This window comes from Oncorhynchus clarkii, chromosome 26 (genome assembly GCF_045791955.1).
Source record: "Oncorhynchus clarkii lewisi isolate Uvic-CL-2024 chromosome 26, UVic_Ocla_1.0, whole genome shotgun sequence".
Taxonomy (NCBI): Eukaryota; Metazoa; Chordata; class Actinopteri; order Salmoniformes; family Salmonidae; genus Oncorhynchus; species Oncorhynchus clarkii.
In genome coordinates this window covers 10438955-10452283 of record NC_092172.1, presented here as the reverse complement: position 1 = coordinate 10452283, position 13329 = coordinate 10438955, and the positions used below count along the sequence as shown (strand labels likewise).

Below are 13329 nucleotides of genomic sequence, written 5' to 3'. Positions count from 1 at the left end.
TCGATACTGAAGGGACTTTACTGATTAAAATGCATTTGGTCCCCTATGATACATGATTCATCATATTAGGATATAAAGGTTACGTGACCAAAACGTGATGGGTAATCATTATCTTGAAGCGACTTTAAATAAAAAATCTATGAATAGCTTCAAGAAGACTCCAGGTAGCAGCTTTATGGGCATTGTAAATGTAAAAAGTCATTGACCCAATGTTCACTTTCATTTAGATTTTTTTTCTGCTCGGTAACATGGGTCATTGATTTGCATATCTACACACCTAATGGTCTGTCTGACAAAAGCATGTCCTTTTCTCCAGATACCTACAGTATATTGGCATTGTACAGTGCTTCTGAAGTGTGAGTTCACCACATATTATCACACTGAATCTGAAGACAAGGTGTTTAATTGCAAACACTATGATGTTACTGGCTGGAACTGGGCATGACAAAGTGTGTGTGAGTGTTTGCTCAAGTGGTACTTTTGGGACTGTCCAGATATGTCATGTGTTACAAAGCAACAGTGGCATAATCCTCTCCTCTCTGCTGTGTCCAGCTGTGTCAGAAGAATACATCAGTGGGAGGCCGGCATGGGACTGGAGTTGAGGGTCAAAGGTTACAGTAGCTGTCAGCTTTTAATGTGCTGTGAGCTGCGTAGGAGTAGCAGTGGGGTACAAGGACTTAGTATGTCTGTTAAAGGCCCAATGGGATTACCTCTTTAAGAGATTAAATTCTCTGGCTACCACGGCTTGAGGACAGGAAGTCCACAAGCTCCCTGAAACGACGAATGCTCAGACCTACACATTTGTAAGTCTGCACGGTGAAGTGTGCCCAACGACTGGCCAGACAAACCGATGTTTGTGTGAATGGAAGTGTGTGACGGTGTTTTCCTTTGAAATAGGAACAGTGGAGAGTTCAACATTACCATCATACGTAAAAAAGACACATTCCATGGTAAGGCTATTTTAAAAGGGGGATTTCTGAAAAGCCTGACAGAGAGACAGTGTCTTGATGACGTCTGAGTTTCTTTTTGCCAGTGAAAGTAATGGGAAGTCTGCTTGTGGAAGCAGCGGCGCCAAATGTCAAGTGTGATATGACAGATACAGTGTTGAGAGAACAAGAGCTCCACTGCATGCTCATAGATTAGAAATGTCAATAGCCTTTAGTTTTAGTGGGCAGTGAGGAAAGTGCTGCCTGAAATAGAAAGGATTTAATGTTGGGTAGCCTGCATCATATGGATCAAACAGGGCCGGACTACCATATTTGGGGCCCCGGGGTACCAACCTTTTTGTGTTGAATAAATCTCCAGCTGTATAATGCTATTCTACACATTGTGGAAAAAGGCCAATATCCTTCCAGTTCCCAAAATGCCTGGTCCAAAAGAAAATGATGACCCCCATCGTAATAAAGTGTTGAACTTGCTCCGTTCAGATGTGAACCATGGGTTACGTCCTTATCAATTTGCCAAAAAGCAAAGTCGTTGGACTGATGACACAATCAACGCCATCTCGTTGTTAAGCATCTGGAAAACCCCAAGGCCAATGCTAGACTGTTATTTATTGATTTCAGTTCAGTGTTTAACACAATACAGCCACATGTCCAACTCAGCCAGTTAAAGCCGTGTTAACCCCCCGATACCATCAGGTGGTACCACTCATTCCTGCCGAGCCCATATTCAACAGGTTAGAGTTTATGATACCCTATCTGAGGCTAGAGACATTAGCATGGGGGCCATCCAAGGTTGTGTGAGTTCGACCCATCGTTTTCACACTGTACACAAATGAATGCACTAGCAGTAATCTTGAAAACGATATTGTCAAGTCCTCAGATGATTACAAACCTTCTTGGTCTGATGTATAAAGATGCAGATACTACTGTGTACAGTTCAGAGATTCAAAGGTTTGTCCAGTGGTGTGATGAGCACAATTTCATACTTTAATGTAAAGAAAACAGAGGAGACGGAGGCGATTGTGTTTGACCCCAAATCTGTCGGCATCCACGCGCCTGTGGTTGCTCACAATGCAAACATAGCAGGTTAGTTCGTTCAAGTCTCTGGGTGTACAACATGGACAATGTGCTGAGCTGGAAGATCCAAGTAGAGAGTGTCGACTCCCGAGTCCAACAACACCTCTATTTCCTATGTAGTGTAATCTCAAGGTTTTTGGAATTGACAAAAAATAATGTTTATTTCCTACCATGCGGTCATAGAGAGTATCCTAGAAATGGCATCACAGTCTGGTTTTGCAATTGATCAGTCCCACTGAAAACACAAATTGCATACAAACATGGGTGTGAGGCAACATCCCTCCCTGCAGACTATTTCTGAGCAGACCGTTACCAGACAAGCACAGGAAATTATTTCAGATCCCTCCAATGTACTTCACTCCGAGTATCAGCTCCTCACCTCAAGCAGATGCTATAGGGTCCCTCATTCCCTCAAGCAGACACTATAGGGTCCCTCCTTCCCTCAGGCAGATGCTAAAGGGTTCCTCCTTCCCTCAGGCAGACGCTATAGGGTCCTACCCTCAGATAGACAGATGCTATAGGGTCCCTCATCCCCTCAGACAGACACTATAGGGTCCCTCCTCCCCTCAGACAGACGCTATAGGGTCCCTCCTCCCCTCAGGTAGACGCTGTGTTAGTACACCACTTACAGAATAAGTGAATATGCTAAGTATTATGTATGTGGCTATATGAGAAGTGTACAATGTGTATGATAAGGATAACGGGCAAGGTATTATGTTGAGTGTGTAATGTACAGCAGTACTGTGTGTTTAAGACAATACCCCCTTGGGAACATTAAAGTTCTATCCTTTCTATTTGGTTATGAAGCTAAGAGACAATGTTGCAGTTTTAAATCTAGTTTCCTACAATTCTAACTTTTCGCCATGGGTGAGAGAGAAAATTGTGCTGTTTTGTATCTCATCTCATGCCATTGTGCACATTTTGCCATGAGGCTAAAATAAGATTTTGACATTTCAAAGGTAATTTCCTGCTATTCTACATATTTTGCTATGTTATTGTCGTGACATGACTATCACTAATGTAATGACTGCTATTTATCAAATAATTACCTACTCCGTTTAATTATTACTCGATTAAATTCATCATGTAGCAATTAACTCATTAGAAACTTAGGGCATCACGGGAAAAGATGTTTAAAGAGTGACAATCTCCCAACTCAAACTATAAAGAAACACAGATATCTCTTACATCAATACAGTCAATTATTTATTACCTCATCAGTCTCATTCTGAACGTCGCAAATATCTTAATCCGCTAGAACCCTAGCCTTAGTGATGAATCAGCAATACACAAATTGGCTTAATTATTTATTTACTAACTAAATAATCACACAGAAATACATAAACACACACATACACGGTATAGGTTATCGATTACTAACATAATGCATATGAAAAGTCCCTAGTGGACTAACCCGATATGACAGTTTGTTACAAAATGAAAAGGGGGGGACAAAGATAGTGGACTTATCGTACTTCGTACATGAACAACCACTCATTCGAAAAGAAAAACAATGTATATATTTACACGTGGATGTCTTTGTCGCCTCTCTGTTGAACTCGATCTATCTATGGGAAGTGGTTTGATGTAAGTCTCTGGTTGTGTAAGTCTCTGGTTGTCCACCAGAGGTCACAATGTCCTTCCTAATTGTAGGCTTCTTTGTATCGGAGTGTGAATTAGAATGGATACATAAGAGGTGTACCACGCGGCGTTCAGAGGGGTCTGTATTTCCCGATGTTCATTTAAATCGACACCTCAGAGGTACAGTGGCTTGCGAATGTATTCAACCCCCTTGGAATTTTTCCTATTTTCTTTGCCTTACAGCCTGGAATTAAAATTGATTTTTTTGGGGGGGGGTTGTATAATTTGATTTACACAACATGCCTACCACTTTGAAGATGCTAGATATTTTTTATTGTGAAACAAACAAGAAATAACACAAAAAACAGAAAACTTCAGCGTGCATAACTATTCACTCCCCCCTACTTTGTAGAGCCACCTTTTGCAGCAATTACAGCTGCAAGTCTCTTGGGGTATGTCTCTATAGCTTGGCACATCTAGCCACTGGGATTTTTGCCCATTCTTCAAGGTATAACAGCTCCAGCTCCTCCAAGTTGGATGGGTTCCGCTGGTGTACAGCAATCTTTAAGTGATACCACATATTTTCAATTGGATTAAGGTCTGGGCTTTAACTAGGCCATTCCAAGACATTTAAATGTTTCCCCTTAAACCACTCAAGTGTTGCTTTAGCAGAATGCTTAGGGTCACGGTCCTGCTGGAAGGTGAACCTCCGTCCCAGTCTCAAATCTCTGGAAGACTGAAACAGGTTTCCCTCAAGAATTTCCCTGTATTCAGCGCTATTCCTTCAATTCCTCCCAGTCCCTGTCGACGAAAAACATCCCACAGCATGATGCTGCCACCACCATGCTTCACTGTGGGGATGGTGTTCTCGGGGTGATGAGAGGTGTTGGGTTTGCACCAGATATAGACATAGTTTACCTTGATGGCCAAAAAGCTCAATTTTAGTCTCATCTGAACAGAGTACCTTCCGCCATATGTTTGGGGAGTCTCCTACATTCCTTTTGGCAAACACCAAACGTGTTTGCTTATTTTTTTCTTTAAGCAATGGCTTTTTCTGGACCCTCTTCCTTAAAGCCCAGCTCTGTGGAGTGTACGGCTTAAAGTGGTTCTCTAGACAGATAACCCTGAAGGAGCTTCAAAGCTCCACAGCGCAGATTGGGGTATCTTTGGTCTCTCTGTTGCCTCTCTGATTAATACCCTCCTTGCCTGGTCCGTTTTGGCGGGCAGCCCTCTCTTGGCAGGTTTGTTGTGGTGCCATATTCCTTCCATTTTTAAATAATGGATTTAATGGTGCTCCTTGGGATGTTCAAAGTTTCTGATATTTTTTTAGAACACAACCCTGATCTGCACTTCTCCACAACTTTGTCCCTGACCTGTTTGGAGAGCTCCTTGGTCTTCATGGTGCCGCTTACTTGGTGGCGCCCATTGCTTTGTGATGTTGCAGACTCTGGGGCCTTTCAGAACAGGTGTATAACTCTGGCCTTGGAGGGTGTTCCGTCCTGTTGACACAACGTCTGTGCTCACGTGGGCGTGGTTACTAACTTGGCCCAGGTTTATGTGAAAAGCAATTATCTCATTTAGAAGTCTGAATTCTTTCTCCTTTTGAGCTATATGAATCAGGTCCGTGCACGTTAAACTGCTAGGACAAGATATCTTTGACCTTAATAAACTGCCTTTTTGCTATACTTGATTCCACTCTGTCCAGCGTCCATGATTTGGTCTCACTCTCCTGTAAGTTAATCATCAACATGTGTCATCTCTCAATGCTCCAGTTGCTTGGTTGGCTATTCACGCTGTAGCGCGTGACTTTTCTGGAATTCCTGCAGATGGTACCTAAGGGAGGTATTCTGCTGCATAGCAGAGTCCACTTGGGCACTTTGAGTACTGAATTTAGACATGTGAGTGTTATCTGTCATAGTTTGCAGGTAGAGGTCTTGAGTACAGAGCGAGAGATTCAGTGATGAGATTTCCTCCGCTTGCTTAGAAATCAATATTTCCATCTTCATCACCTGAGTTCTCTCATCATTCATTTGGTCAGCGACTTCAATGAGTTCTGCTGATTTGTCAACCATCTTGGTCCTTGTGTTCATTAACTGATCGTCTTTGGTCTGCAGCATTTGGACTCAAACATTATTGTTTTGAGTAACGTTCATCAAAACTGCATGCATGTTATCAAGTTGCACGCTCCTGTTTGTAGATAGCTTGACTAGATTTATCTAGTTTGGCGTGGACTTCATCGTATTTAGTTCTGGCTAGATCGAGTTGTTACGGTAGAAAACGATTTTGTTGAAGAGTTTGTGCTCATTCATCATCATAAGTTTTTGCAATTACTTTTAATTGTTCAGTTTTCAAACACAGTTCATCGGCTAGCAGAATGTTTTCATGTTCTGCTTTTGTCATTAGTGGCCTGGTTCTCTCCACCAGTCCCTTCATATCAACCAGTTCTTGCTCGTGCTTCAGCTGTGCACTGTGGTACTGGACAGATGCCAATCTCAGATGGCGATACATCAGGGCTAAACTGAGAGAGGAGAGAGAGTCATTACATTATGCTATCTTTGGTTAGGGGCCCCCTGGAGGTCTGGGGCATTGCAGTGTTAGAAATGTCACTACAGACCTGGGTTCGATCCCGGGCTGTATCACAGCCAGCCATGATCGGGAGTCCCATAGGGCGGCACACAATTGGCCCAGTGTCGTCCAGGTTAGGGGAGGGTTTGGCTGGGGGGGGCTTTACTTGGCTCATCGCGCTCTAGCGAATCCTTGTGGCGGGCAAGGTGCCTGCAGGCTGACCTCGTCGTCAAGTGAATGGTGTTTCCTCCGACATATTGGTGCGGCTGGCTTCCAGGTTAAGCGGGCGGGTGTTAAGAAGCGCGTTTCGGAGGACACGTGACTTGACTTTCGCCTCCAGAGCCCGTTGGGTATTTGTTATTTTATTAGGATGCCCATTAGCTATAGCAAAAGCAGCAGCTACTCTTCCTGGGGTCCACACAGAACATAATACAGAATGACATACAGAACATCAACAGATAAGAACAGCTCAAGGACAGAACGACATACATTTTTTTAAAAGGCATACGAAGCCTAAATATCAATGCATATACACAAACTATCTAGGTCAAATAGGGGAGAGGAGTTGTGCCTCGAGGTGTTGCTTCATCTGTTTTTTGAAACCAGGTTAGCTGTTTATTTGAGCAATATGAGATGGAAGGAAGTTTCATGCAATAAGGGCTCTATATAATTCTGTACACTTTCTTGAATTTGGGGAGTTGCAGCGATTTCGACAAAGATCGAAATCGGGGTAAAATAAAATAAAATTTAAAAAACTAATGCTGAGCTAACATTAGACTTATTTGAACATCAGACTAATTGAGCATTCTCATTATCTTTGACCAACGACAGTTTGGAACTCTCAAAGGCCTTCAGTTCATTGTTGATGGTTAAAAAAAATCACCCCTTCATTGGACTCCGGTGCCCTTCAGTTATGCATTAGCTTTTGGGTTCTTAATTGAAGCATTGAAGACGGCGCGGCTAATGTGTACAACAGTGCTGACGCTCCTTAACAGTACATATTGGGCTAGTTATGCATCAGCAATTTAGAATTAAAAGTGACACTGCATGATTCGCTAAAGGATTGCAGCTTGCCAAACATCTTTCTTTTACATTTTGTCCATTCCCTTGGAAGAAAATGTATAGCATTCCAGGCCTTATTCATCTCTGCTAAAACGCTTACTTACGGTATCATGCACATCACATCTCTCCAATAACTTCAGCCAAAGATGTTGGTGTATATATACAGTTTCACCTTTTCTTCTCTGACTCTGCATCAGCCTGCAGAAACAAAATGGGACAGACACACACACAAGAGAGTTTTTACCTAGCAACATAACAGCCAAAGCTTACAAAGTCATGTTGTCAGCTATGTTTGCATTTTGGAGTCAATCATTGCAAGTAAGCTAGCTAGCTACCTAGTTTACTCATGAATTAATTGTATGTCTTCAATGCATGACAGGGGCCTACATTTGGACGAAGATGTATTTGGAATACATGTTTTAATAATGTCACCACCAAGGAAGTCAGTGTATAACCATTCCACAAATAGCAGCTATGCATAATGTTTTGTAATTTTCTCCATGGTGAGAATAATTATTAAATGTAGGTCCTAATGTGATGTCAAAGAGCATTAGCTTATGCAAATGATGATTGGTCGTGTTTAGTTATCTCACAACTTGAACAATGGAGTAGTGTAAAACAAAACACATAACACAATTTAGTGTCAGAAAAGTCCTAAGTATTTTAATCAGATAAGAATTCCCTAAGAGAATAATTGATTAGTTATTGCTCATCACAGTAAAAAAAAGGTAACCCTTCTGACCGACGTAATTTAGTAACTCGACGTGTTGCGTAAGCAGACAGCGCTTGCGCCCCTTGCACAATCCAGACAAGGTCGTAGCTAGCTAGCATTGCAAGGACCTCGCTTAAAAGATGATGTCCCTTGCCGCTCGTTCGGGGGCATTTTCCCCATACTTGCAGGCAACGAACTATGCAGTTGCTGGACCACTCAAAGCACTTATTCCAGGGGTGGTTGTAAAGGGAGAGAAAGTGTTGGTAGACACGAAGAAACCTTTCCTAACCCGCGAGTCCCTGAACGGCCAGAGCCCCAAGACCGGGCCGGCAGTATCAGTTAGCATAAATGGTAAGTAACTAAGCAAGCTAGCTAACAGCATCTAATGGCTAACGTTAATAATCGGGTTATTTGTTTTACTTGTGGATGAGTCATTGACATAAGATGTTAGGACGTGCTGGTGTAGTTTACCAAAGTCCAGTGTGTATGCTGTAGAATCTGAGAGGATTGTTTAATAAATTAGCCTAGTGTTCATTAGCATTGGCTAGACGCGGCCTAGTAGCCAGCCAAGTAGTTAACTAGCTAACTAAGGTAACTAGCTGACTGCGAGGTCAGGACCAAACGCTTAGAACAAGAATTTCGTTTACTTGCTAGGTAAGTAAGTGGGGTGTCCATGATGAACGAGGCTAGGATGTAACTTGCAGAACTGCAGTATGGTGGCACAAGGTTAGCACTGCAGCAAAGACCCATTATGAAGATTGGCAGAAACTGCTTCTCCAATAAAAATACCAGATCATGCTTGTAGGTGATGCGGTGTCGACGTTAACTAGCGCATGGGCCTGGTCCGCTTGGTCTGTTTTGCAAGCTTTCCACGAAGTCTCGCGATGTTGTGCCTCTAGGTTTAGAAACTGACTCCAGTGTGGGGTCACAACCTGTTTGGCAAACTAAATAGCTAGCTAGCTGCTAGTGCTACCTTTACTGATGTAGTAATGTCTTTTTATAATTCTAGTTTACATAACCCATTCAGGTGGGTCTTAGAGATGCTAGCCAGCAGATTCCGACACTACCATTAAGCTTGTTTACATTGAGCTGCACTGGGGGACAGAACGCAATGATGAATATATTAAGTCACTATGGAGCTGGCGTGAGATAGAGATATTGGTCAGAAAGCTTACCTCTATGCAGGGATGGGATATGCAACCACACTCCAAATTGTACCTTAATCCACACTGATAGATCAAGAAGATTGAAATACTGCTTGTTTTCCCAGAAAACTGCCATTTCTGTCCTCATGCTAGCTAGCAATTGCCACTGCAGCCAGTTTGGTTGACACAGCCATTCCAACCAGCATCTTTTGTTGTTCAAAGTGATTTGCCATTCCATAATGACTACTGCTAGCTAGCATGAGGATGAAACAGTATTTCAATCTTCTCAATGTATCAGTGTGGAGTAAGGTCAAATTGAGTACAGTGGCATATTCCATCCATGCGTTGAGGTAGGCCACCCCCAGGTGGTGAAGGTAGGAAAAAACATCTCCACCCCACTGATTCTCAACACTGGGGCCCCACAAGGGTGCGTTCTCAGCCCTCTCCTGTACTCCCTGTTCACCCATGACTGTGGCCATGCACGCTACCAACTCAATCATCAAGTTTGCAGACGACACTACAGTGGTAGGCCTGATTACCAACAACGACGAGACAGCCTACAGGGAGGAGGTGAGGGCCCTCTGAGTGTGGTGTCAGGAAAATAACCTCCCACTCAACGTCAACAAAACAAAGGAGATGATCGTGGACTTCAGGAAACAGCAGAGGGAGCACCCCCCATCCACATCGACGGGACAGTAGTGGAAAAGGTGGAAAGTGTTAAGTTCCTTGGCGTACACATCATGGACAAACTGAAATGGACTACACAGACAGCGTGATGAAGAAGGCGCAGCAGGCTTGTCATCTAAAACACTCACAAACTTTTACAGATGCACAATCGAGAGCATCCTGTCGGGTTGTATCACCACCTGGTACAGCAATTGCACCGCCCTCAACCTCAAGGCTCTCCAGAGGATAGTGCAGTCTGCACAATGCATCACCAGGGGCAAACGACCTGCCCTCCAGGACACCTACAGCACCCGTTGACACAGGAAGGCCAAAAATATCATCAAGTACAACAACCACCTGAGCCACTGCCTGTTCACCCCACTATCATCCAGAAGGCGAGGTCATTACAGGTGCATCAAAGCTGGGACCGAGAGACTGAAAAACAGCTTCTATCTCAAGGCCATCAGACTGTTAAACAGCCATCACTAACATGGAGAGGCTGCTGTCAACATACAGACTCAAATCTCTGGCCACTTAAATAAACTGACTTAATGAAGGTGTCACTTAATGATGTTTACATTGAGGAATCACTAGTCACTTTAAATAACGGCACTTAAAAATGTTTACATGTCCTACATTACTCATCTCATATGTAAATACTGTATTCGGTCATCGCTCGTCCATATATTTATATGTACATATTCTTATTCATCCCTTTACATTTGTGTGTATAAGGTAGTTGTTGTGAATTTGTTAGATTACTTGTTAGATATTACTGCATAGTCGGCACTAGAAGCACAAGCATTTCGCTACACTCGCGTTAACATCTGCTAACCATGTGTATGTGATCAATAAAATGTGATTTGATTTGATTTTCCTAACACGGTTTCCAGTGTCTTAATGTAACCATGATTGCATCCTGAACCCAATGCAGCTCAGTGTCAACAAGTGTAATGGTAGAGCTGGAATCTTCTGGATAGAGTAAGGAGTGCTTTCTTGGTCACTACATGTAGGCCAAAGGTGTATTCATTTCTATTATTTTGTTGCAAAACGTTTTGCAATGAAACAAGGGTTTCTGTTGGATAAATTCAGGAAGGTCCCTTCTCATTACGTTTGCTCTGTTTGGTTCTTAAATGGTTTCCATTACAAGACACATTGATTATGCCCTGGCTAATGGGCTAGCTAACTTAGAAAGCTTGCTAGCTAGCTACTTTATTGAATATTTAAACTTGACTTTTAAACAATCTGTTCATACATTTTCTATCTAATTAGCTATTGACTTGGATGCATCTGCTGCTATAATGTGCCCTCCGGTACTTTCCTATCACATGCCATTGTTTATCTCTTAGTACTGTCTTGATTGTTTATCTAATGGACAACTTGTTTTATTTTTCAGCAAAAGCTGCAGTCCGCTTCGCTCACACTGACATCAAGGTGCCAGATTTCTCTGATTACCGTCGGCCTGAGTTGCTTGACCCCAATAAATCTTCTCAGGAGAGCAGCGAGTCCAGGAAAACCTTCTCCTACCTTGTCACCGGGGCCACAGCCGTGGTGGGTGTCTACACAGCCAAGACCGTGGCCACACAGTTTATCTCTTCCATGAGTGCCTCAGCTGATGTCCTGGCCATGTCCAAGATCGAGGTCAAGCTGGGAGAGATCCCAGAGGGCAAGAATATGACCTTCAAGTGGAGGGGCAAGCCTCTGTTCATCCGCCACCGGACGGAGAAAGAGATTGCCACCGAGGAAGCTGTGGAAATGGCTGTGCTTCGTGACCCCCAGCACGACAAGGACCGCGTCGCCAACCCAAAATGGATCATTGTCATCGGCGTGTGCACCCACCTGGGCTGTGTACCCATCGCCAATGCTGGTGACTATGGCGGATACTACTGCCCCTGCCATGGCTCTCACTACGATGCCTCTGGCCGCATCAGGAAAGGCCCAGCCCCACTCAACCTGGAGGTGCCCTACTATGAGTTCCCAGATGAGGACACAGTAATTGTAGGCTAAATTGTTGGACTGAGATCACAGATCAGTATGTTCGGTATGTTTCTGTCTGACTCATTATTCCATCCATTAGCAGGCATAAACTCTGTTTCAGGGTGGTATATTGTAAGTAATAAATGTAAATTTTATCTGATTGAAAACCTCATGTTATTTATTTCCCAATCTCAGCTACATCTAATACTGTACCAAAATACGACCTGGGTTGTAAAATGAATGATGGGGTTTATTTCGCCTTAGCGTGGAATAGCATACTAATAGTAGTGATGTTTTAATAGTGCAGGTACAAGAGGATTGACCCAAAAACATACACCTGCTTACAGACAGTTACCTACAATTGTGTCCGAAGGTGATTCTCAAGGGTTAATGTCATGAATGATGCCTTTATGTTCCATTTCAGAGAGCTACAGGAAAGGTTTTGTCTCAGATTTTGTTGGGACGATTTAGAGTGCTAAGTAAAGTTGTTTAATGGTAATATTGCGAGGGGTTGTATGTTTTTTTCCTATCGATATCCCTGTTTTTGTTTCGGTCGCCGTCACATAGATTAACGTTACACATTCTATGCAAGAAAGAAAAGGGGTCAGCGGGGGCTGACAAAGGCATTAAATCAATGCTAAAGCAACAGAACAGTCACATTTTTCTATTGATGAGCTATCTGCCTACAGAGTTATGTAAAAATGTATACTCATGTTAAGCTAATAAATGTTTCACAGAAAATCATTCCTTTTGTGTGCTATTTAAAGTTTGCAGCTCAGACTGGGTTGCTAGTGCAGTACACAGCAGCAGCTTGCCTCTATAGTCTGAATGGCATTTGAACATTTCCGATGCACCTGCTAAAGCAAACCTCAGATTTGTGAGTACATTGCATTTAGCTATCAGGCTGGGTTAATAACACGAACCCTCATTTGACTTTACATACAAGTCAAAACTACGGTCCGGTATAGTTCCTAGAAATGAATGGTTTGACATTGGCTAGTTAAGGATAACTGCTCAAGGCGTGTCATAGTCTGGTATGAAGAGAAGCCTGGTGTCTGAGGTGGTCTTGACGAAGAGCTCTGGTGAATAGGAGAGAAATGGCTGCCCAACCCGCCTGGCATTCCCACGCTTCATTGACTAATAACTAGCTAATAATAAAGTGCTTGATGTCTTCCTCTCTCCGGAGCCACAGAGACAAGCTATGCATAACTGCCTGTGTGCGTATTTATTTTATCCCGATGGATTCCTTGCAATCCATGTACATTAAATAGGATTGATGTGACCTGTTACTGTTTCGGGTCAACCTTGAAGAAATGTCCCCCTTGGAATTCCACAAAGACTCCAATAACTACACATGATATTGGTTGTAAATTGCCATCTATTGTACATTTTGTTTTTGCATTGTCTGATGAATCAAAGGTTCTGGTTGTGACATTGACACCGAATTCCCCACTGGCATTCATACTGCTGATTGGTTGGTAAAACTTATGTTAGGGGGAAGGCTATAGCAGAATGCCAAATGAGTAATGTTGCTGGATGTTGTGCTCTCTAAAGCAGCCACGTTGTTGGGACAGATTCTTGACAACTCTTTCACATCATA

The 13329-nt window shown here is 43.0% G+C and overlaps 1 protein-coding gene and 1 long non-coding RNA gene across 2 annotated transcripts; one reads left to right on the top strand and one right to left on the bottom strand.

Annotated features, from left to right (window-relative positions):
• Window positions 1–5993: 5993 nt before the first annotated feature.
• LOC139384668 (uncharacterized) lies at window positions 5994–8776 on the bottom strand. The gene is made up of 2 exons (XR_011628870.1): window positions 8589–8776; window positions 5994–7427 (listed from the first exon to the last, which is right to left on the bottom strand). It is a non-coding gene; the product is annotated as an uncharacterized lncRNA (long non-coding RNA).
• LOC139384667 (cytochrome b-c1 complex subunit Rieske, mitochondrial-like) lies at window positions 8012–11889 on the top strand. The gene is made up of 2 exons (XM_071129490.1): window positions 8012–8292; window positions 11149–11889. The coding sequence occupies exons 1-2, from the start codon at window positions 8082–8084 to the stop codon at window positions 11757–11759; spliced, it is 822 nt and encodes a 273-aa protein (XP_070985591.1). The 5' UTR covers window positions 8012–8081; the 3' UTR covers window positions 11760–11889.
• Window positions 11890–13329: the final 1440 nt, after the last annotated feature.